This window comes from Scyliorhinus torazame, chromosome 7, assembly GCF_047496885.1.
Source record: "Scyliorhinus torazame isolate Kashiwa2021f chromosome 7, sScyTor2.1, whole genome shotgun sequence".
Lineage (NCBI taxonomy): Eukaryota > Metazoa > Chordata > Chondrichthyes > Carcharhiniformes > Scyliorhinidae > Scyliorhinus > Scyliorhinus torazame.
Genome location: NC_092713.1, coordinates 116366332 through 116385023, shown reverse-complemented (window position 1 = coordinate 116385023; position 18692 = coordinate 116366332). Strand labels below are relative to the sequence as shown.

Below are 18692 nucleotides of genomic sequence, written 5' to 3'. Positions count from 1 at the left end.
TCAACATCATCACCTTTCCTGAATTATTATACATGAGAAGCATTCCTTAACATAACAATTTCAGCACAGGTCAGGACTGAAACCTGGAGTCTCCTGGTTTGTATTATCAAAGTGGGCTATGCTCTTTTTTTTCCACATTCAAAGGCCGATGTTATTCAGATTCTGATGTAGCGAGTGATTCTGTTATATCCCTGCGATGTTTTGTTTGAGTTTCCACTTGCAAAATTTCCTCTTCGAATACCCCGCTGCCCATGAAACAAAGAAGCGTCTCTTTCCCAGGTGCCATCACCTACTGCGCATGCTCTAATCTACTCCCGTGGGCTATGCTCTTAACCACTGAATCATCTGCAAAGTCCTGTCATTGCACCATAATGGTAAAATCACACCATATTGATTTCCTTTCTTTGTAATGCATTTAATTACACCTGCACTGAAGAGTCACTTGAGAGCACACTTGTTTCTGAATCATAGTTTGAGGTTCAATTCCCACTCCAGGGCTTGAGCACAAAATTCAAGACTGACACTCCAGGTAATACTGAGGAAATTGCAGCCCCGCCTGCCAGCTCGATCTGTATGTAAAAGATCCGAGTCAAAAGCTGTGGACTAAAGCCCTGCCCCGGAACTTGAGCACATAGTTTAGGTTGACACTTCAGAGGAGAACCGAGGTGCTGTCTTTTGGATGAAATATTAAACTAATTGGCTCCATAATAGCAACAGTAACGACACTTAAAAATAATTGAGGGTGGCACAGTGTCGCAGTGGTTAGCACTGCTGCCTCATGGTGCCGAGGACCCGAGTTTGATCCTGGCCCCGGGTCACTGTCCGTGTGGAGTTTGCACATTCTCCCCCACAGCCCAAAGCCGGCCCCAATTTCAATAAGATCCTTCGCCGGGCAACCAGAGAGGCGAAGGCCATGACATAGACCTTCCTCCTCTCCATCAGCTCTGGCTTCTCAGATGTCCCGAATATCGCTACCACAGGGTCCGACCCAACCTCCTCCCCCACAATCTTTCTTAGTGTCGCAAACATTCCCACCCAGTATCTCCCCAACTTCTCACAGCCCCAGAACATATATATGTGGTTTGCTGGCTCCCGCCACACATATCGCACTCAGCTGTCACTCGCTGGAAGAACCCACTCATTCTTGTCTGAGGCATATGCACCCTGTGTACCACCTTGAATTGTATCAGGCTCATCCTTGCACATGAGGCGGTCGCTTTTACCCTGCGTAATGCCTCACTCCACACTCCCCAATTTATCTCCCCTCCCACTTCTCCTTATTCTCACCCCCCTGTTCTCCCAGCTATCGATATATGTCTCCGTTCTTGCCCTCCCATTCCACATCCGGGAGCAGCAACCGCTCCAGGAGGGCATACTTCGGCAGCTTGGGGAAATGTTTCCAAACCTTTCATGCAAAGTCCCTTACCTGTAAATATCTAAACTTGTTTCCTCTCGGGAGCTCTACCCTCCTCTACACCACTGGACTCTCCGTGTATCTCCTTGGTGCCAGTGGCAATGCCGCCGTCACCATAGCCCTCAGGCTGGATCCCTACAAGATTCTTCCTCCACAACATTTGCTATCTTGGTTTTGCACTGATAACCTTTTTAAAAACTTGTTATTGCAAAAGAATTACCCAGAATTACTTGGAATACCTATAAACTTACCAGACAGATCCAGCACTTCCAGATTCCCCAAACCTTTCTTTTTCACTCGGATGGGTGCAGTCATTTTCCGCAGACCAGAATCTGAAAGCCCATTATCCCCAAGGTATAAACAGATGAGACTGCAAGAAGAAAAGGCAACATCGAAGGTTACTGTGGTGTGTGTGTGTGTGTGTGTGTGTGTGTGTGTGTGTGGGGAGGGGGGGGGGGGGGGAAGACTTTGTCATAACCATTTTATTATCATCCAACACTAAAGTGACCCCATCAGAGATCATTGTTTTTATAATTATTCGTAAGGGATGTGGGTAACGCAGGCTGGACCACCATTTATTGCCCATCCCTAATTACCCATGAGAAGGTGGTGGTCAGCCGCCATTAGGTAGTTTTGAAGGGATTGATGTTTGCATTGGTAAACATTAGAAATACGGTATAGTTTTAAGTTTGTTTAATTTAATATTTCTGAGCCTGGGAGGGTAAAACCTATAGTTATATTCCTTCTGGCCAAAGGTGTTTGTATGTGTGGGGTTGGTTAAGTTCCAAACGTGTTTCTATTGTGCTTAGTGAGGGCAAAAATCATTAATCCAGAATTGGATCGGTCAAAATCCAGGACAGGAAAGATACCAGCCGCGGCAAAGGAATTGAAGGGGTTTATGGAACAGATTTATGGAACAGATAAGGGGGTGGGGGGGGGGGGGGGGGGGGAGTAGACCCATGGAGGTTTGCACGGCCAAGGGCGAAGGAATTTTCTTTTTTCTCCCATGTCCACAAGGTATACTGTAGCCAGGTAAAATGGCTAACTCCCGATTTAGAATGGCTAACTCCCCATTTAAAATGGCGAACGGCAATGGCTGATGGGAAAGTCAGCCAACAGGACACAAATGAGCAGCTGCAGGTTGAGTGTGCATTTACCTCTGGAAAGGCCAGACAAGATCGATACCGGCAACCATCAGCATGACAAAACACCAGCCATCTGCATATTAATGAGCAATCCCCGGGAACAATGAGCAACATTTAGACACATAAAGCCAAACCAGACTCTTTGGCGCCAGCAGAAGCCTACACAATGGGAGGTGAACGACCACCTCAAGATCGCCCATCGATCCGGGAACCACTCCAGCATTGGAGAAAATCGAACCAAGTGATTGGGACAAAGTCCAATCACTTGGAACCAGGTACAGGGTCCACCCCGAAAGGCGGGAAGGCCCTGGGGACTATAAGAATCAAGCCCAAGTTGAAATCATCCTTCTCTTCTTGACCGGGTCACTCAGCAACGCGAACTAACCCTTGACAGTGACCGGTCCACCCGCCGCTGATATCCAGTAAGTCTTACTTCAATGCTCGCTACGAGATAGGCGCTCCTAGCTACCAATCTGTACCAACTTCGAATCCTGCAGGCTCAGAACCCGAACGAAAGGGCATTCGTTTCCCTGACCTGGTGGGCCAGTTCCAAGTTAAGTATTGGCCTGTTAGTTGTAGAATTTGTACATGAGTAGTGATTACTGTGTATAATAAATGTGCTTTGATTTAAATCTTACTAAGCGGTGTATTGGATTATTGATCATTACTCGGACTTGAACCACGTGGCGGTATCATAAAGATATCTGGCGACTCAAGAGCAAAGGTGATAAAACAGAGCAATTAAACTAAGGCAAAAGTTAGCAACATTATTTGCCGACATCCTGGCGGGACCCGATCTAGAAGTGGAAAACCACTCCGGGAGAACCCAAGAATTTGAATTAGAGATCCAATTGGAAACAGACAACCACAAGTGTTCAAGCAGTTCTGATCAATACTCATAATTCGGAAGTGTGTGTATGCATGCGTAACTAACAAGGCTATAAGGTAAAACTGATAGATTTTTGTTGCATCAAAACTGTCAGAAGTTTGTATATCGGAAAGTAGCGAAAGCCGTACCTGTATTTACAGCACCGCCTTAGCTCCCCTGTTCCAAATTTAAAAGAAGCATTCGGATAGAAAAGATGGCAATGCAGCGCCTAATGAACCCGGAGGAATTTGCAGTCGCAGCGACCAGCAGCAGTAGAGTGGGACAATGTCCCATTTGGGAGGAAGAGATCAGGAAACATCTCAAAGGGAAAGGATGGCCCCTTTGGAATGAATTCTGTGATAACGTGGAATCAGGTCCCAGGAGTATAGGACATACTTGGTGGGAGAACCTGAGCGAGATCCACAAAAAGAGCTTAGGGAAAGCTCGCAAGCTGATGGCAATCGTGTCCTGCTTGGCACAATTGCGAGGCACAGAGGAGGTCGTTAGGACGCTCCGGAAAGAAGTTGAGGGCATACATCGAATGAGTGTATTGTTGGAGAGGACAGTGTGAAACAGATTGGTAAGCTCAAGGAAATACTTGTCAGGAAGGAAGATGTGTTGGGCATTTTGAAAAACTTGAGGATAGACAAGTCCCCCGGGCCTGACGGGATATATCCAAGGATTCTATGGGAAGCAAGAGATGAAATTGCAGAGCCGTTGGCAATGATCTTTTCGTCCTCACTGTCAACAGGGGTGGTACCAGGGGATTGGAGAGTGGCGAATGTCGTGCCCCTGTTCAAAAAAGGAACTAGGGATAACCCTGGGAATTACAGGCCAGTTAGTCTTACTTCGGTGGTAGGCAAAGTAATGGAAAGGGTACTGAAGGATAGGATTTCTGAGCATCTGGAAAGACACTGCTTGATTAGGGATAGTCAGCACGGATTTGTGAGGGGTAGGTCTTGCCTTACAAATCTTATTGAATTCTTTGAGGAGGTGACCAAGCATGTGGATGAAGGTAAAGCAGTGGATGTAGTGTACATGGATTTTAGTAAGGCATTTGATAAGGTTCCCCATGGTAGGCTTATGCAGAAAGTAAGGAGGCATGGGATAGTGGGAAATTTGGCCAGTTGGATAACGAACTGGCTAACCGATAGAAGTCAGAGAGTGGTGGTGGATGGCAAATATTCAGCCTGGATCCCAGTTACCAGTGGCGTACCGCAGGGATCAGTTCTGGGTCCTCTGCTGTTTGTGATTTTCATTAATGACTTGGATGAGGGAGTTGAAGGGTGGGTCAGTAAATTTGCAGACGATACGAAGATTGGTGGAGTTGTGGATAGTAAGGAGGGCTGTTGTCGGCTGCAAAGAGACATAGATAGGATGCAGAGCTGGGCTGAGAAGTGGCAGATGGAGTTTAACCCTGAAAAGTGTGAGGTTGTCCATTTTGGAAGGACAAATATGAATGCGGAATATAGGGTTAACGGTAGAGTTCTTGGCAATGTGGAGGAGCAGAGAGATCTTGGGGTCTATGTTCATACATCTTTGAAAGTTGCCACTCAAGTGGATAGAGCTGTGAAGAAGGCCTATGGTGTGCTCGCGTTCATTAACAGAGGGATTGAATTTAAGAGCCGTGAGGTGATGATGCAGCTGTACAAAACTTTGGTAAGGCCACATTTGGAGTACTGTGTACAGTTCTGGTCGCCTCATTTTAGGAAGGATGTGGAAGCTCTGGAAAAGGTGCAAAGAAGATTTACCAGGATGTTGCCTGGAATGGAGAGTAGGTCTTACGTGGAAAGGTTGAGGGTGCTAGGCCTTTTCTCATTAGAGCGGAGAAGGATGAGGGGCGACTTGATAGAGGTTTATAAGGTGATCAGGGGAATAGATAGAGTAGACAGTCAGAGACTTTTTCCCCGGGTGGAACACACCATTACAAGGGGACATAAATTTAAGGTGAAAGGTGGAAGATATAGGAGGGATATCAGAGGTAGGTTCTTTACCCAGAGAGTAGTGGGGGCATGGAATGCACTGCCTGTGGAAGTAGTTGAGTCGGAAACATTAGGGACCTTCAAGCAGCTATTGGATAGGTACATGGATGACGGTAAAATGATATAGTGTAGATTTATTTGTTCTTAAGGGCAGCACGGTAGCATTGTGGATAGCACAATTGCTTCACAGCTCCAGGGTCCCAGGTTCAATTCCGGCTTGGGTCACTGTCTGTGCGGAGTCTGCACGTCCTCCCCGTGTCTGCGTGGGTTTCCTCCGGGTGCTCCGGTTTCCTCCCACAGTCCAAAGATGTGCAGGTTAGGTGAATTGGCCAATGATAAATTGCCCTTAATGTCCAAATTGCCCTTGGTGTTGGGTGGAGGTGTTGAGTTTGGGTATGGTGCTCTTTCCAAGAGCTGGTGCAGACTCAAAGGGCCGAATGGCCTCCTTCTGCACTGTAAATTCAATGATAATCTATGATTAATCTAGGACAAAGGTTCGGCACAACATCGTGGGCCGAAGGGCCTGTTCTGTGCTGTATTTTCTATGTTCTATGTTCTATGAGTAAGGTCGATGTAAGCGAGGTAGAAAAGGAGAATTTAGACTTGAGAAGGAAATTAGCAGCAAAAGATGGAGAGGTGGATGACGCCAAAAGGAAACACCAGTCTTGTCTGGCGCACTTAAGCAGCTTCCAGTCTCAATACGAAAAGGCCTATCAGGACACGCAACGTGCAGTCCTGGTACGAGAGGAAACGGAAAAGCAGGTAGAGGCATTACAAAAACAGTGTAGTGACCTCAAGGCAGCATTAAGAGCACTCCATGCTGCCACCACAGAACAAAGACAATGCACGTTAGGTCACGCAAAGTGCCGGAAGCAGATTGCAGAGCTGCAATCACTGCTTTCTGTTCAAAAAGGTTTTCAGGAAACCTTTGGAGAAAGATTAGATCAGGAAGATGGCCCTGATTGGGAAGAATTGAATGAAACAGCGCAGAGATATGTTCAGGGAACATGTGCGCAGGGAAAGCCACAAAAAAAGGAAACCGCCCCAACCCCCCACACAGCAGATAGTTCAAGCTCCAATGAACCCAGTAACCACCCACCGCACAGCCACATCAGACGATGCGGAATTTCTATATTCCACCCCCTTAACAGTGACCCAATTACAGGACGTGTGCGATAAAATCACACCGTTCCTCCCCACCTCAGACCCCCACCATTTCTTTGCCACAGTTAAACATCAGGCGACCATGTACGGCCTGGATGAGCGAGAGCATGTAAAGCTCACCGTTTTAAGTTTGGACCAGTCAGTAGCAGCAGCCCTTCCCGACCCACAGAACGTAGGAGGAGGCACCCTTGCAGAAATGCATACCGCGATCCTGGATGCGATCGGGTATAACCGGGGTGACCCCGTATATGGCCTCAACAAATGTAGGCAAAAGAAATCCGAGCACCTCACAGCGTTTGCTGGACGCCTGTGGATCCACTTTGCAGCAGTCTTTGGAGACTTAGACTACGCCCATTTGTCCCCAGACAACATGGCCAAATGGACCCGCACCCTTATCTCCCATGCCACAGAAACAGGACAAACAGCTTGTGCGAATTATGACCCCTCAGAGGAAGCCCACAATGAGAAATGGGTTTTAAAAAGATTGTCCCGCGCCTGGGAGCAGCCTGTACAAAACAAACCCGCAGTTAGGAAACCCGAGGAACAGCAGGAAGAGCAGGCAGATATGCATCCAGTTAAAACGCACCAGAACCCCGCATGGGTAAACGAAGGAAGGAACAGCCCCCCACAGAAACCACCGGAATGTTACAATTGCGGACAATTAGGACATTACGCACGAGACTGTCAAGCCCCCCTGAAACAGCAACGGAATCAGCCCACAAATGCCCCCCAAACCAGCAAAGACACCAACAGCCCCGACCCCCCCACCCAGGGAACCATACCCAAGGGAACAATGCACCAGAGAGCCTACTCCACCTTATGTGCCCCAGGGGTCATGTTACAACTGTGGGCAGTCAGGACACTTTGCTCGAGATTGCAGGAGACCCCCCACCAGCTAGACTAGCCCCCAGATATGAAAGAGAACACCACCCACAGCAGCTACAAGGTTCCAGCTGCCCCATGCAAACTGTGAGCGCTTATCCACCACTTCTCATGGCAGCGTTACCTCAGCAAGGCCACTTCATTTTTGTTTCACTTCTCCTTCCTCTCTTCTTCGGTCACGCTGCACTCCCTCGATATGCTAGTTACATCCCAGCCCAAATGTGATTTACGATGTCCCGTATTCTGATGGAACCTGCAGAATGTTTTATGTTGTTTGTAAGTTTGTTAAATGTTGTATGTCTGACAGGAGAATTTTTTCTCACTGCCCCACGGCGATTCGGCCGAAACCTCTGAGGACTTGCCTACAGAGACTCACCATTGCCAGACACCAGTTCAGCAGAAACCTCTGAGAGCTGGTCTGCAGAGACTGGTTAAGGAACCAGATGCCCGTTCGTAACTGCCCTTCTGGTTCAAAGGATAGAACCACTACGGCAGCCCCACCACGATGACTACATTTTTTGCCCGTTCTTGTCGGTTGCTCAGGCAGTGGAGAAACGGCTTGGGACCCGCCCTGCCTGGGAACCTCCCTCTGGTCAACTACGCTCGGGTAGGAGAGACATGGCATTGGTAGCCATCCTACCCGGGGACTCCATCCAACTCTTACCCATCGCGGCCCATAAGCACCTCATTTTGGCACTTACAGTTCAAAAAAGTTTTGTTTTGTTTAGGTAACCTTTAGGTTGCCAACCCCATGCTATTTACATCTTGAAACATGTGGATGGTAAATTGCACAGTCTGCGAGACGGCTCGCACTGGTTCATTATTGGGAAGTGTGTCTTGTCCTAAAATTCGATTTTTGAAAAAAAAAATGAGGGAGTCACACATTGTGACCAATTATAAAGGGAGTAATTGGCACTACAGGACAGACACAGTATCGTACGAGATATTAAACAAAAGATAGTTACAGACACTATGCTTGTTTCCACAGAACTCCAGAAGCTCCAGGACTGGAGGAGAAGAAAGAAAAGGAAAGAGAAGAGCCATGAGGACTTCCTTCATATGGATCAGCATCATGCTTATGGACTTTTGGTTGCGCGTGAACGCGGACCCCATGACTTCAAGCCCCCCAGCCATTAATGTTTCACTTCCCCGCAGTACCCAGAGCCCAGTCACCAGCGACACCACATCATCTTGGTGTGCCACGTTTATAACCTGGTACTCTCTGTCCTATGTAATAGAAACATTACTGGTATTAGCGATACTCTGCTGCTTAGTGCAGACTATGCGTCTACGGAAATAGAGAAGGAGAGCCTACTGCGCTCGAACCCCGGTATATAGGATCAGATCCCCTATGTTCGGATACGATCAGACCCCCGACCCCCGCGATCTATAATAAAGTGCATTCACTTGCGTTTATTGTAAATAAAGAAATGTAAAGAACTGTTCATGAGTAAATTGTACGATCCTGAGCTTGACTGCCAAGTCAGGAAGACTGATGTATAAAATGCTATGATTTTGTTTGTATGGTTAAGGAAGTTAGGATGATGAAATGTTTAAGTGAGTTAGCGTATTAAGAATAGTTAGAGGTTCCCAGTTTATTGTTTTGTAATGCATGTCCCTGTTTGACATAGTGCCCTTAGAATTGTTAGTTAAAAATTTTTTGCATACCTATGGTCAGAGGCCATGAAGGAAGTGTCCCCCCCAGATCAGGGAATGGAAAGCAACATTGTTATGTGATCCTTCACGTTTCGCGTTAGGATCACAAGGAGGGTCTGTAGCCAGATAAAATGGCTAACTCCCGATTTAGAATGGCTAACTCCCGATTTAAAATGGCGAACGGCAATGGCTGATGGGAGAGTCAGCCAACAGGACACAAACGAGCAGCTGCAGGTGGAGTGTGTATTTACCTCTGAAAAGGCCAGACAAGATCGATACCGGCAACCATCAGCATGACAAAACACCAGCCATCTGCATATTAATGAGCAATCCCCGGGAGCAATGAGCAACATTTAGACACATAAAGCCAAACCAGACTCTTTGGCGCCAGCAGAAGCCTACACAATGGGAGGTGAACGACTACCTCAAGACCGCCCAGCGATCAGGGAACCGCTCCAGCATTGGAGAAAATCGAACCAAGTGATTGGGACAAAGTCCAATCACTTGGAACCAGGTACAGGGTCCGCCCCGAAAGGCGGGAAGGCCCTGGGGACTATAAGAATCAAGCCCAAGTTGAAATTGTCCTTCTCTTCTTGACCGGGTCACTCAGCAACGCGAACCAACCCTTGACAGTGACCGGTCCAGCCGCCGCTGATATCCAGTAAGTCTTACTTCAACGCTTGCTACGAGATGGGCGCTCCTAGCTACCAATCAGTACCAACTTCGAATCCCGCAGGCTCATAACCCGAACGAAAGGCCATTCGTTTCCCTGACCTGGTGGGCCAGTTCCAAGTTAAGTATTGGCCTGTTAGTCGTAGAAGTAGCTTAGACGTAGAATTTGTACATGTAGTGATTACTGTGTATAATAAATGTGCTTTGATTTAAATCTTACTAATCGGTGTATTGGATTATTGATCATTACTCGGACTTGAACCACGTGGCGGTATCATAAAGATACCTGGCGACTCAAGAGCAAAGGTGATAAAACAGAGCAATTAAACTAAGGCAAAAGTTAGCAACAATACTCTTGCATCGACTTTTTTGTTCTGAGCAGGGCTCTAATACCGGGAGTGGTGGATACGGAGTACTCTGCAATCGCAGTGTCGGATCATGCCCCACATTGGGTGGATCTACGGGTTAGTTTGGAGAGAGGACAACGCCCGCTATAGAGGCTAGGCATGGGGTTGTTAGCGGATGAAGCGATCTGTGGGCGGGTGAACAAGTCCATCCAGAACTACCTGGAAACAAATTATATGGTGGAAGTCTCTGCAGCAACGGTTTGGGAAGCTTTGAAGGCAGTGATCAGAGGGGAAATAATCTCGATACGGGCCCACTGAGAGGGATAGGTTAGTTGAGGAGATACTCCAGGTGGGCAGGAGATACTCGGAGGCCCCAGACTGAGGGAACGACGGAGGTTACAGTCGGAGTTTGGGCTGTTGACTACATGGAAAGCGGTGGAACAGCTGAGGAAGGCAAGGTTTATGAGTATGGGGAAAAGGCAAGCAGAATGTTAGCGCACCAACTCAGAAAAAGGGAGGCGGCCAAGGAGGTATAGAGGGTAAATAGTAGAGGTGGGAATACGGTCCTGGACCCAGTGGGGTTGAATGAGGTGTTTAAGGACTTTTACAGCAAATTATATGAGTCGGAACCCCCGGCTGGGGTGGAGGGGATGAGGCAGTTTTTGGGAGAGTTTTTTTTCTTCTTAAATTTAGTACCCAATTCATTTCTTCCAATTAAGGGGCAATTTAGCGTGGACAATCCACATCTTTGGGTTGTGGGGGCGAAACCCATGCAAACACGGGGAGAATGTGCAAACTCCACACGGACAGTGACCCAGAGCCGGGATCGAACCTGGGACCTCGGTGCCGTGAGGCAGCAGTGCTAACCATTGCTCCACCGTGCTGCCCTGCATTTGGGTCAATTGGGGTTCTCGAGGGTGGATGAGGATCTGGTGGAAGGGCTGGGAGCCCCAATTGAAACTGAGGAAATAATTGAGGGGCTGGAGGGCGTGCAGTCGGGCAAGGCCCCGGGGCCGGACGGCGACCCGGTGAAATTCTATAAGAGGTTTTCAGAGATATTGAGCCCACTGCTGGTGAGGACATTTAATGAAACAAGAGAGAAGGGAGTCCTCCCCCCAACTATGTCGCAGGCCTCGGTTTCATTGATCCTGAAACGGGAGAAGGATCCGGAGCAATGCGGGTCATACAGGGCAATTTCTCTACCGAATGTGGAGGCCAAACCGCTGGCTAAGATACTGGCCACAAGGATAGAGGATTGTGTCCCGGGGTGATAGGGGAAGACCAGACAGGATTTGTAAAGGGCAGGCAACTCAAGGCCAATGTTAAAAGGCTTTTAAATGTTATTATGATGCCCTCAGAAGGAGGGGAGATGGAGGTGGTGGTAGCGATGGATGCGGAGAAGGCTTTTGATTGGGTGGAGTGGGATTACTTGTGGGAGGCGCTGGGAAGGTTTGGGTTTGGTGAGGGCTTCAATGATTGGGTACAGTTGCTCTATCAGGCACCAGTAGCGAGTGTGCATACGAACCAGCTGAGGTTGGGGTATTTTAAACTACACTGAGGGATGAGGCAAGGGTGTCCCCTCTCCCCGCTACTGTTTGCTCTGGCCATAGAGCCATTGGCCATGGCGTTAAGAGCCTCTAGGAACTGGAAAGGGCTGGTTGGGAGGGGGGTTGGAGCACAGAATCTCACTTTACGCAGATGACCTGCTCTTGTATATTTCAGACCCGTTGGAGGGGATGGGGGAAGTTATGCCGATCTCGGGGAATTTGGTAATCTTACGGGGTATAAATTGAACATGGGGAAAAGCGAGATGCTCGCGATCCAGGCAAGAGAGCAGGAGAAGAGACTGGGAGAACTGCCGTTTAGAATGGTAGGCAGGAGCTTTCGGTATCTGGGAATCCAGGTGGCCCGGGAATGGGAGGCACTGCACAAGTTAAACCTATCCTGGCTCGTAGAACAAATGAAAGAGGACTTTAAGAGATGGGACATGCTCTCGCTTTCATTGACGAGAGGGTACAGGCTGTGAAAATGACGGTCCTCCCCAGATTTCTGTTTGTCTTTCAGTGCCTCCCCACCTTAATCCCAAGGGCCTTGTTCAAGCGGGAGCTTTCCCAGCATGAAAGCCTTGGAAGATAAATTTGAATTGCCAGCAGGGAATGGTTTTAGGTATTTGCAGGTGCGAGACTTCTTGAGAAGGCAGGGTCCGGTCTTCCCGCTGCTGCCGCCACGGGGGATACAGGACAGAGTGGTCTCCAGTATCTGGGTGGGAGAGGGGAAAGTATCAGATATTTACCAGGAACTTTTGGATGCAGAGGAAACTCCGTTAGAGGTGTTTAAGGCAAGTGGGAGGACGAGCAAGGAGGAGAGATAGAGGCGGGTCTGTGGGTGGATGCCCTAAGCAGGGTTAATACATTCTCATCATGTGCCAGGCTTAGCCTGATACAATTCAAGGTAGTCCACCGGGCACACATGACAGCGGCTAGGATGAGCAAGTTTTTCGGGTTGAGGACAGGTGTGCGGGAAGCCGGCAAATCATGTCCACATGTTTTGGGCATGCCCGAAGCTTAGAGGGTTTCGCTAAGGCAAGGTACTCAAAACACGGGTGGTGCCGAGTCCGGAGGTGGCGATCTTTGGAGTGTCAGAAGAGTCGGGAGTGCAGGGGGCGAAAGAGGCCGACGTCTTGGCCTTTGCCTCCCTAGTAGCCCGGAGACGGATCTTATTAATGTGGAGTGACTCGAAGCCTCCAAGTGTAGAGGCCTGGGTTAGTGACATGGCTGGGTTTCTCAGCCTCGAGAAAATAAAGTTCGCCTTAAGAGGGTCAATGTTAAGATTCACCCAGAGGTGGCAGCCTTTTGTTGACTTTCTCGGGGAAAATTCAAATGTCAGCAGAAGCAGAATTCCCAATGGGGGGTGGGGTTATTGTACCATGTGTATGTCGCTGTTATTGTTATTATTATAAAAATTTGCAAATACCCTAATAAAAATATTTTTTTAAAAGAGGGGTCTACAATGTGAAGAATAGATAAAAGGCGTAAGCATGTGGGTGTTGCTTCGCAACTGGGGCCTTTCATAGAAGAATTTACAGTGCAGGAGGCCATTCAGCCCATCAAGTCTGCAGCGTCCCGAGGAATGATCACCTTACCCAAGCCCCCACCCCCACCCTATCCCGTAACCCCACCCAACTTTTTTGGACACTAAGGGCAATTTAGCATGGCCAATCCACCTAACCTGCACATCTTTGGACTGTGGGAGGAAACAGGGCCACCCGGTAGAAATCCACACAGACACGGGGAGAACGTGCAGACTCCGCACAGACAGTGACCCAAGCCGGGAATCGAACCTGGGACCCTGGAGCTGTGAAACAACTGTGCTACCGTGCCTCATAAGGTAGAGAAGCTTTTAAGTTTTAGTTTTAACTGAATTGGTGAGCAGTTGGAGACAGGATACTGGGGAAGTGAACAACTCTCCCAACTCTGCGAGAAGATGGACAGGACAAGGGTGTTGCAAAGTGGCAGGATTCCTGAAGAACAAGTTCCAACCCACGGAATTGGGACAGAAAGATTGTTTAAGACACATGAAGTTAAGAGAACAGAATCCAAGGTATTATTCTGAAGAATTCTAGGAAGAGCAAACAAGTATTCTGAGTTGAAGAGACAATTCCAGTAACTAGGTTTAAAGTGGGACAGCAGACCTCAAGAGGTAGATAAATGTGTGACATAATTTTAATACAGTCTGGGAATTGAGAGTTAAAGCAAATGTGAACAGCTTGTACAGCCGTCAAGACAAGGAAATCGCAAAAGGAGTTGGTGTAAAATTCTGGACTGGATTTACTGTTAATGGTGGAGTGGAAGCTTTGTTTAAAAATGTAATTTGGAAAACCTGGCCTGGATTTTGGAATGCAAACAGCTAAGTATTATTATTATGGGAGGAGAATTAAAAAAAATTTTAAAAATGTTTTTATTCTCCATTTTCACATTTTCCTTCAAAATTTACACCCTACCCACAAACAGCAAACGGTAACAAATACAAAATCAATCCCCTTAACAATAACAACGATCCCATCCTCCCACCACCCCAAACAACGGCCCACCTGTCCATTTATGTATCCAATAAAACAAACCCTCCCACGGTGGAAACAAAAAACAAAGGAGAAAAAGAAAAAGGAGTCCGGGACTGCCCATGGTCACCATTAACCTAAAGAGGCCCCTCCCCCCCACACTCAGTGCCATCCAACCTCGAAGAGTACCGTACATGATACCCAAGAGTTGTAAACACCCCCCCCCCCTCTTCAACTCCTCCCCTCCACTGCCTCTTGTAAAACTCCTCCCCCCAACCTCGGTCCTTCCCCCCAACTTTCCACCCCACCCTGTTCTGCCAGGCTCCGATGGCCGCAGCCCCTCCCCCAACCTCACTCCCGCTCACTGGCCGGCTTAAACCGGGTCCCTTTCCCCCTTGCCTGGCCCTAGGAAAGCCCAGAAATCCCCTTTTAGCACGCAAACCCCACATATCCACCTACACCCCAAAGAGCCCTCATTTCGAGTGAAAGTCCCATCACTTCCCTTGTCCAAATATATACAACATTGGCTCCTTTAGCCCATACACCCGCACGCAGTGAAACAAAAAAGAAGAAAATACAGTCATGAGGTTACATCGGCACATGGCCATTTCTCAATTTCTCAGTTCTGCCACAGTCCTTCTGCCTTCGCAAACTCCTCCGCTGCTTCCGCCGTTCCAAAATAAAAATCCTTGAGCTTGTAAGTCACCCTCAGCTTCACTGGATATACAATGCCGCACTGCACCTTGCTAATGTACAGTGCCCTCTTCACCCGGTTGAAGACAGCCCGCCTCCTCGCCAGCTCCACCGTAAAGTCCTGGTATACACGTATACCAGCTCCAGCCCACTGCACCACCCGCTTCTGCTTGGCCCAGCACAGGACCTTCTCCTTCACACTGCACCTACGGAAGCACAGAGTCACTACCCTTGGCGGCTCACTCGCCTTTGGTACAGGCCTCCACAACCGATGTGCCCGATCCAGTTCATATCGGGAGGCATCCTCCTCCTCGCCCAATAGTTTCGCCAGCATTGCGGCAAAATACTCAGTCGGCCTCGGTCCTTCAACTCCTTCAGGCAGCCCCACAATCCTCAAATTCTGTTGCCTGGATCTGTTTTCCAGGTCTTCCATTTTTCCTCGCAGATCCTTGTTAATCTCTATCACCTTCCACATCTCCTTCCCCATCGAGGTAAGTTGATCACCGTGCTGCAATAATATCTCCTCCACTTCCTTCAGCGCCCTCCCTTGCTCCTGCACCTCCGCTCGCCACCGCCGTGGTCACCGGGGAAATCGCCTCCTCCACCAGCACATTCAAAACCTCCCTCATCGTCTCCATGTATTTTGTAAACTGGCTTTCGAATTCCACAGCCATCACCTTAGTTATTTCTTCAGCCATAAGCAATGTGGCTTCCCCTGGTGCTCCAGTCTCCATTTTCATTGGTAACCCCTCGGTAACCTTTCCACTCCCCGACGGACCTTCAGCTGTTTTTATTACAGCCGTTTTTTTGCTCACCCTCGACATTTTCCTTTACTGTGCCTTCACTGTGCCTCCTCCGTGTCTTCTCCCTGCTTTTGCCGCCTCCGTGGACCCTGGGACCGGGCTTAAAGCCCCGAAAATGCCGCTCCCGAACGGGAGCCCTCCATTGTGCGGCTGCCTCCCACCCGCCATCACCGGAAGTGTCATGAGAGGAGATTTAAAGTGTGTTTTGGAGAGTGGAGTTTGGAAACTTTCATATGACAATCGTCTGGGGAATTCGGAGGAGGAAACCACAGACACTAGCTTGGGTTCAGAACTATTTGTGTGTATTTGACCACAGACAATCTGTGTGCTTAAAAGGGACTGTGAGTTAATGGGGCATTGTAGTTTAAAGGAGGACTTTGAAACAGAGTGGGAATTCTGTGTAGAACAGGAAGTGGTGCTCCTCGTTCTTTCTCCTTGCTTTGTAACTTTAAAATGTTCAGAGAGGGGTCTTGTCCTGCTGCAGCTAAGGCTACAAGGGAGAGAGCTGATTGGTAAGTCGTGGGTAAGGTTGGTAAGTCTTTCCAATGTTTATCACTTATAGTTTGAAAGTATTTTTTGTCCTCACGGCGGCAAGGACCCGGGTTCAATCCTGTCCCGGGTCACTGTCCGTGTGGAGTTTGCACATTCTCCCAGAGTCTGCGTAGGTCGGTCTCACCCCCACAACCCAAAGATGTGCAGAGTAGGTGGATTGGCCACGCTAAACTGCCCCTTAATTGGAAAAAAATAAATTGGGTACCTTAAATTTAAATAAAATTCTAAAAAAATACTTTGTGGTTCATAATCTGTAATGGTTATAATTGGTAGCAACAAGGACAAGGACAAGGACAGAAGGGCCATAGAAAATTAGTTTTAACCTAATGTCAAGCATCTTCCAAAGGTTTAATTTAAAGGGGTAGGTCATGGCAGGGAGCTAAAAGCCTTGGTTTGCCCCTCTTGCTCCATGTGGGAGGCTGGGAATATTTCCAGTGCCCGGGACCAGCATGTGTGGCAGGAAGTGTCTCCACTACAGCTCCTGGAAGCCTGGGTCCTGGAGCTGGAGCAGCAGCTGGGGACACTGTGGAGCATCTGTGAGGCAGAGAATGTCGTGGATAGCACGTATGGAGAGGTGGTCACCCCACAGGCTCAGACTCCGCAGGCAGGCAGGGAATGGGTGACCACGAGGCAGAGCAAAAGAGCTCGGCAGGCAGTGTAGAAATCTTCTGTGTCCATTCCGCTGCAAAACAGATATACCGCTTTGGATGCTGTTGAGGAGAAAGCAGCAACAGACAAATTTGTTGCACCATGGTTGGTTCTGTTGCAGTGGGGAGGAGTGAAGTGTGGCAATGCAACAGTTATAAGGGATTCAATTGTAAGAGGAACAGATAGGCATTTCTGTGGCTGCAAACAATACTCCAGAATGTTATGCTGCCTCCCTGGTGCTGGGGTCAAGGATGTCTCGGAGCGGGTACAGGCCATTCTGGATGGGGAGGGTGAACAGTCAGTGGTCATGGTACACATCGGTACCAACAACACAGGTTAAAAAAAGGGATGAGGCCCTAAAAGAAGAATATAGGGAGTTAGGAAGAAAGTTGAGAAGTCGGAGCTCAAAGCTAGGGATCTCAGGATTACTACTAGTGCCACGTGCTAGTCAGAGTGGAAATAGCAGGATATATTGGATGAATACGTGGCTAAAGAGATGGTGTGAGAGGGAGGGTTTCAGATTTCTGGGGCATTGGGACTGGTTCTGGGGGAGGTAGGACCAGTACAAACCGGGTGGGTTATACCTGGGCAGGACCAGGACTGTTGTCCTTGGGGGAGTATTTGCTGGAGTGGTTGGGGAGGGTTTAAACTAAAATGACAGTGGAATGGGAGCCTATTCAGGGACTTAGAGGAGGAGGAAACAAGGACAAAAACAAAAGACAGAATGGGGAATAAGAAAAAAGTGATAGGCAGAGAAACCAAGGGCCAGATTCAAACAGGGTCACAGTGAAAAATATTGGGAGCGAGAGAAGTAATGTTAAAAAGACAAGCTTAAAGGTTTTGTGCCTTAACATGCGGTGCACTCGCAATATGGCAGATGAACTATTTTAAAAATAAATTTAGAGTACCCAATTCTTTTTTTTCCCCAATTAAGGGGCAATTTAGCATGGCTAATCAACCTTCCTTGCACATCTTTGGGTTGTGGGAAGAGAGACTCACACAGATACGGGGAGAATGTGCAAACTCCACACAGATAGTGACCCGAGGCCAGGATCGAACCAGGGTCCTCGGCGCCTTGAGGCGGCAGTACTAACCACTGCGCCACCGTACTGCCCCATAAAGCGGATGAACTAGTTGCACAAGTAAACATAAATGGGTATGATCGGGATTATGGAGACATGGCTGCAGGGTGACCAGTGATCGGAATTAAGGGATATTCAGTATTTAGGAAGGATAGACAAAAAATAAAAGGCGGTGGAGTGGCAGTGCTCGTTAAAGAGGAAAGTAGCGCAATAGTGAGGAAGGATATTAGCTCTGATAATGTGGAATCTGTATGGGTAGAGCTGAGAAACACCAAGGGGCAAAACTATTAGTGGGAGTCATATATAGACCTCCAAACTGCAGTGGGAATAGCACTAAACAGGAAATTCAAGACGCATGCGATAAAGGAATAACTGTAATTATGGGGGTTTTTAAATCTACATATAGATTGGGCAAATCAAATAAGCCACAATACCGTAGAGGCGGAATTCCTGGAGTGTATACGGGATGGTTTTCTGGACCAATACGTTGAGGAACCAACTAGAGAGCAGGCCATCCTAGACTGGGTAATGTGAGATGAGATCAGGATCATTGGCAATCTAGTTGTGCGAGATCCTTGGGGATGAGTGACCATAACACGATAGAATTTTTCATCAAGATGGAGTGTGAAGAATTTGATTCTGAGACTAGGGTCCTGAATCTTAATAAAGGAAACTACGATGGTATGAGGTGGAGGTTGGCTATGATAGATTGGGAAATGTTACTTAA

General features: G+C 48.1%; 1 protein-coding gene across 1 annotated transcript in view; it reads right to left on the bottom strand.

Annotated features, from left to right (window-relative positions):
• The window catches only part of lrrc42 (leucine rich repeat containing 42), a 42450-nt gene that overhangs the window by 16259 nt on the left and 7499 nt on the right, over window positions 1-18692 (bottom strand). The window contains exon 3 of the mRNA XM_072511307.1: window positions 1666-1784. Within this exon, the coding sequence (XP_072367408.1) occupies window positions 1666-1784 (119 nt within the window). The remainder of the gene's footprint in view (window positions 1-1665; window positions 1785-18692) is intronic.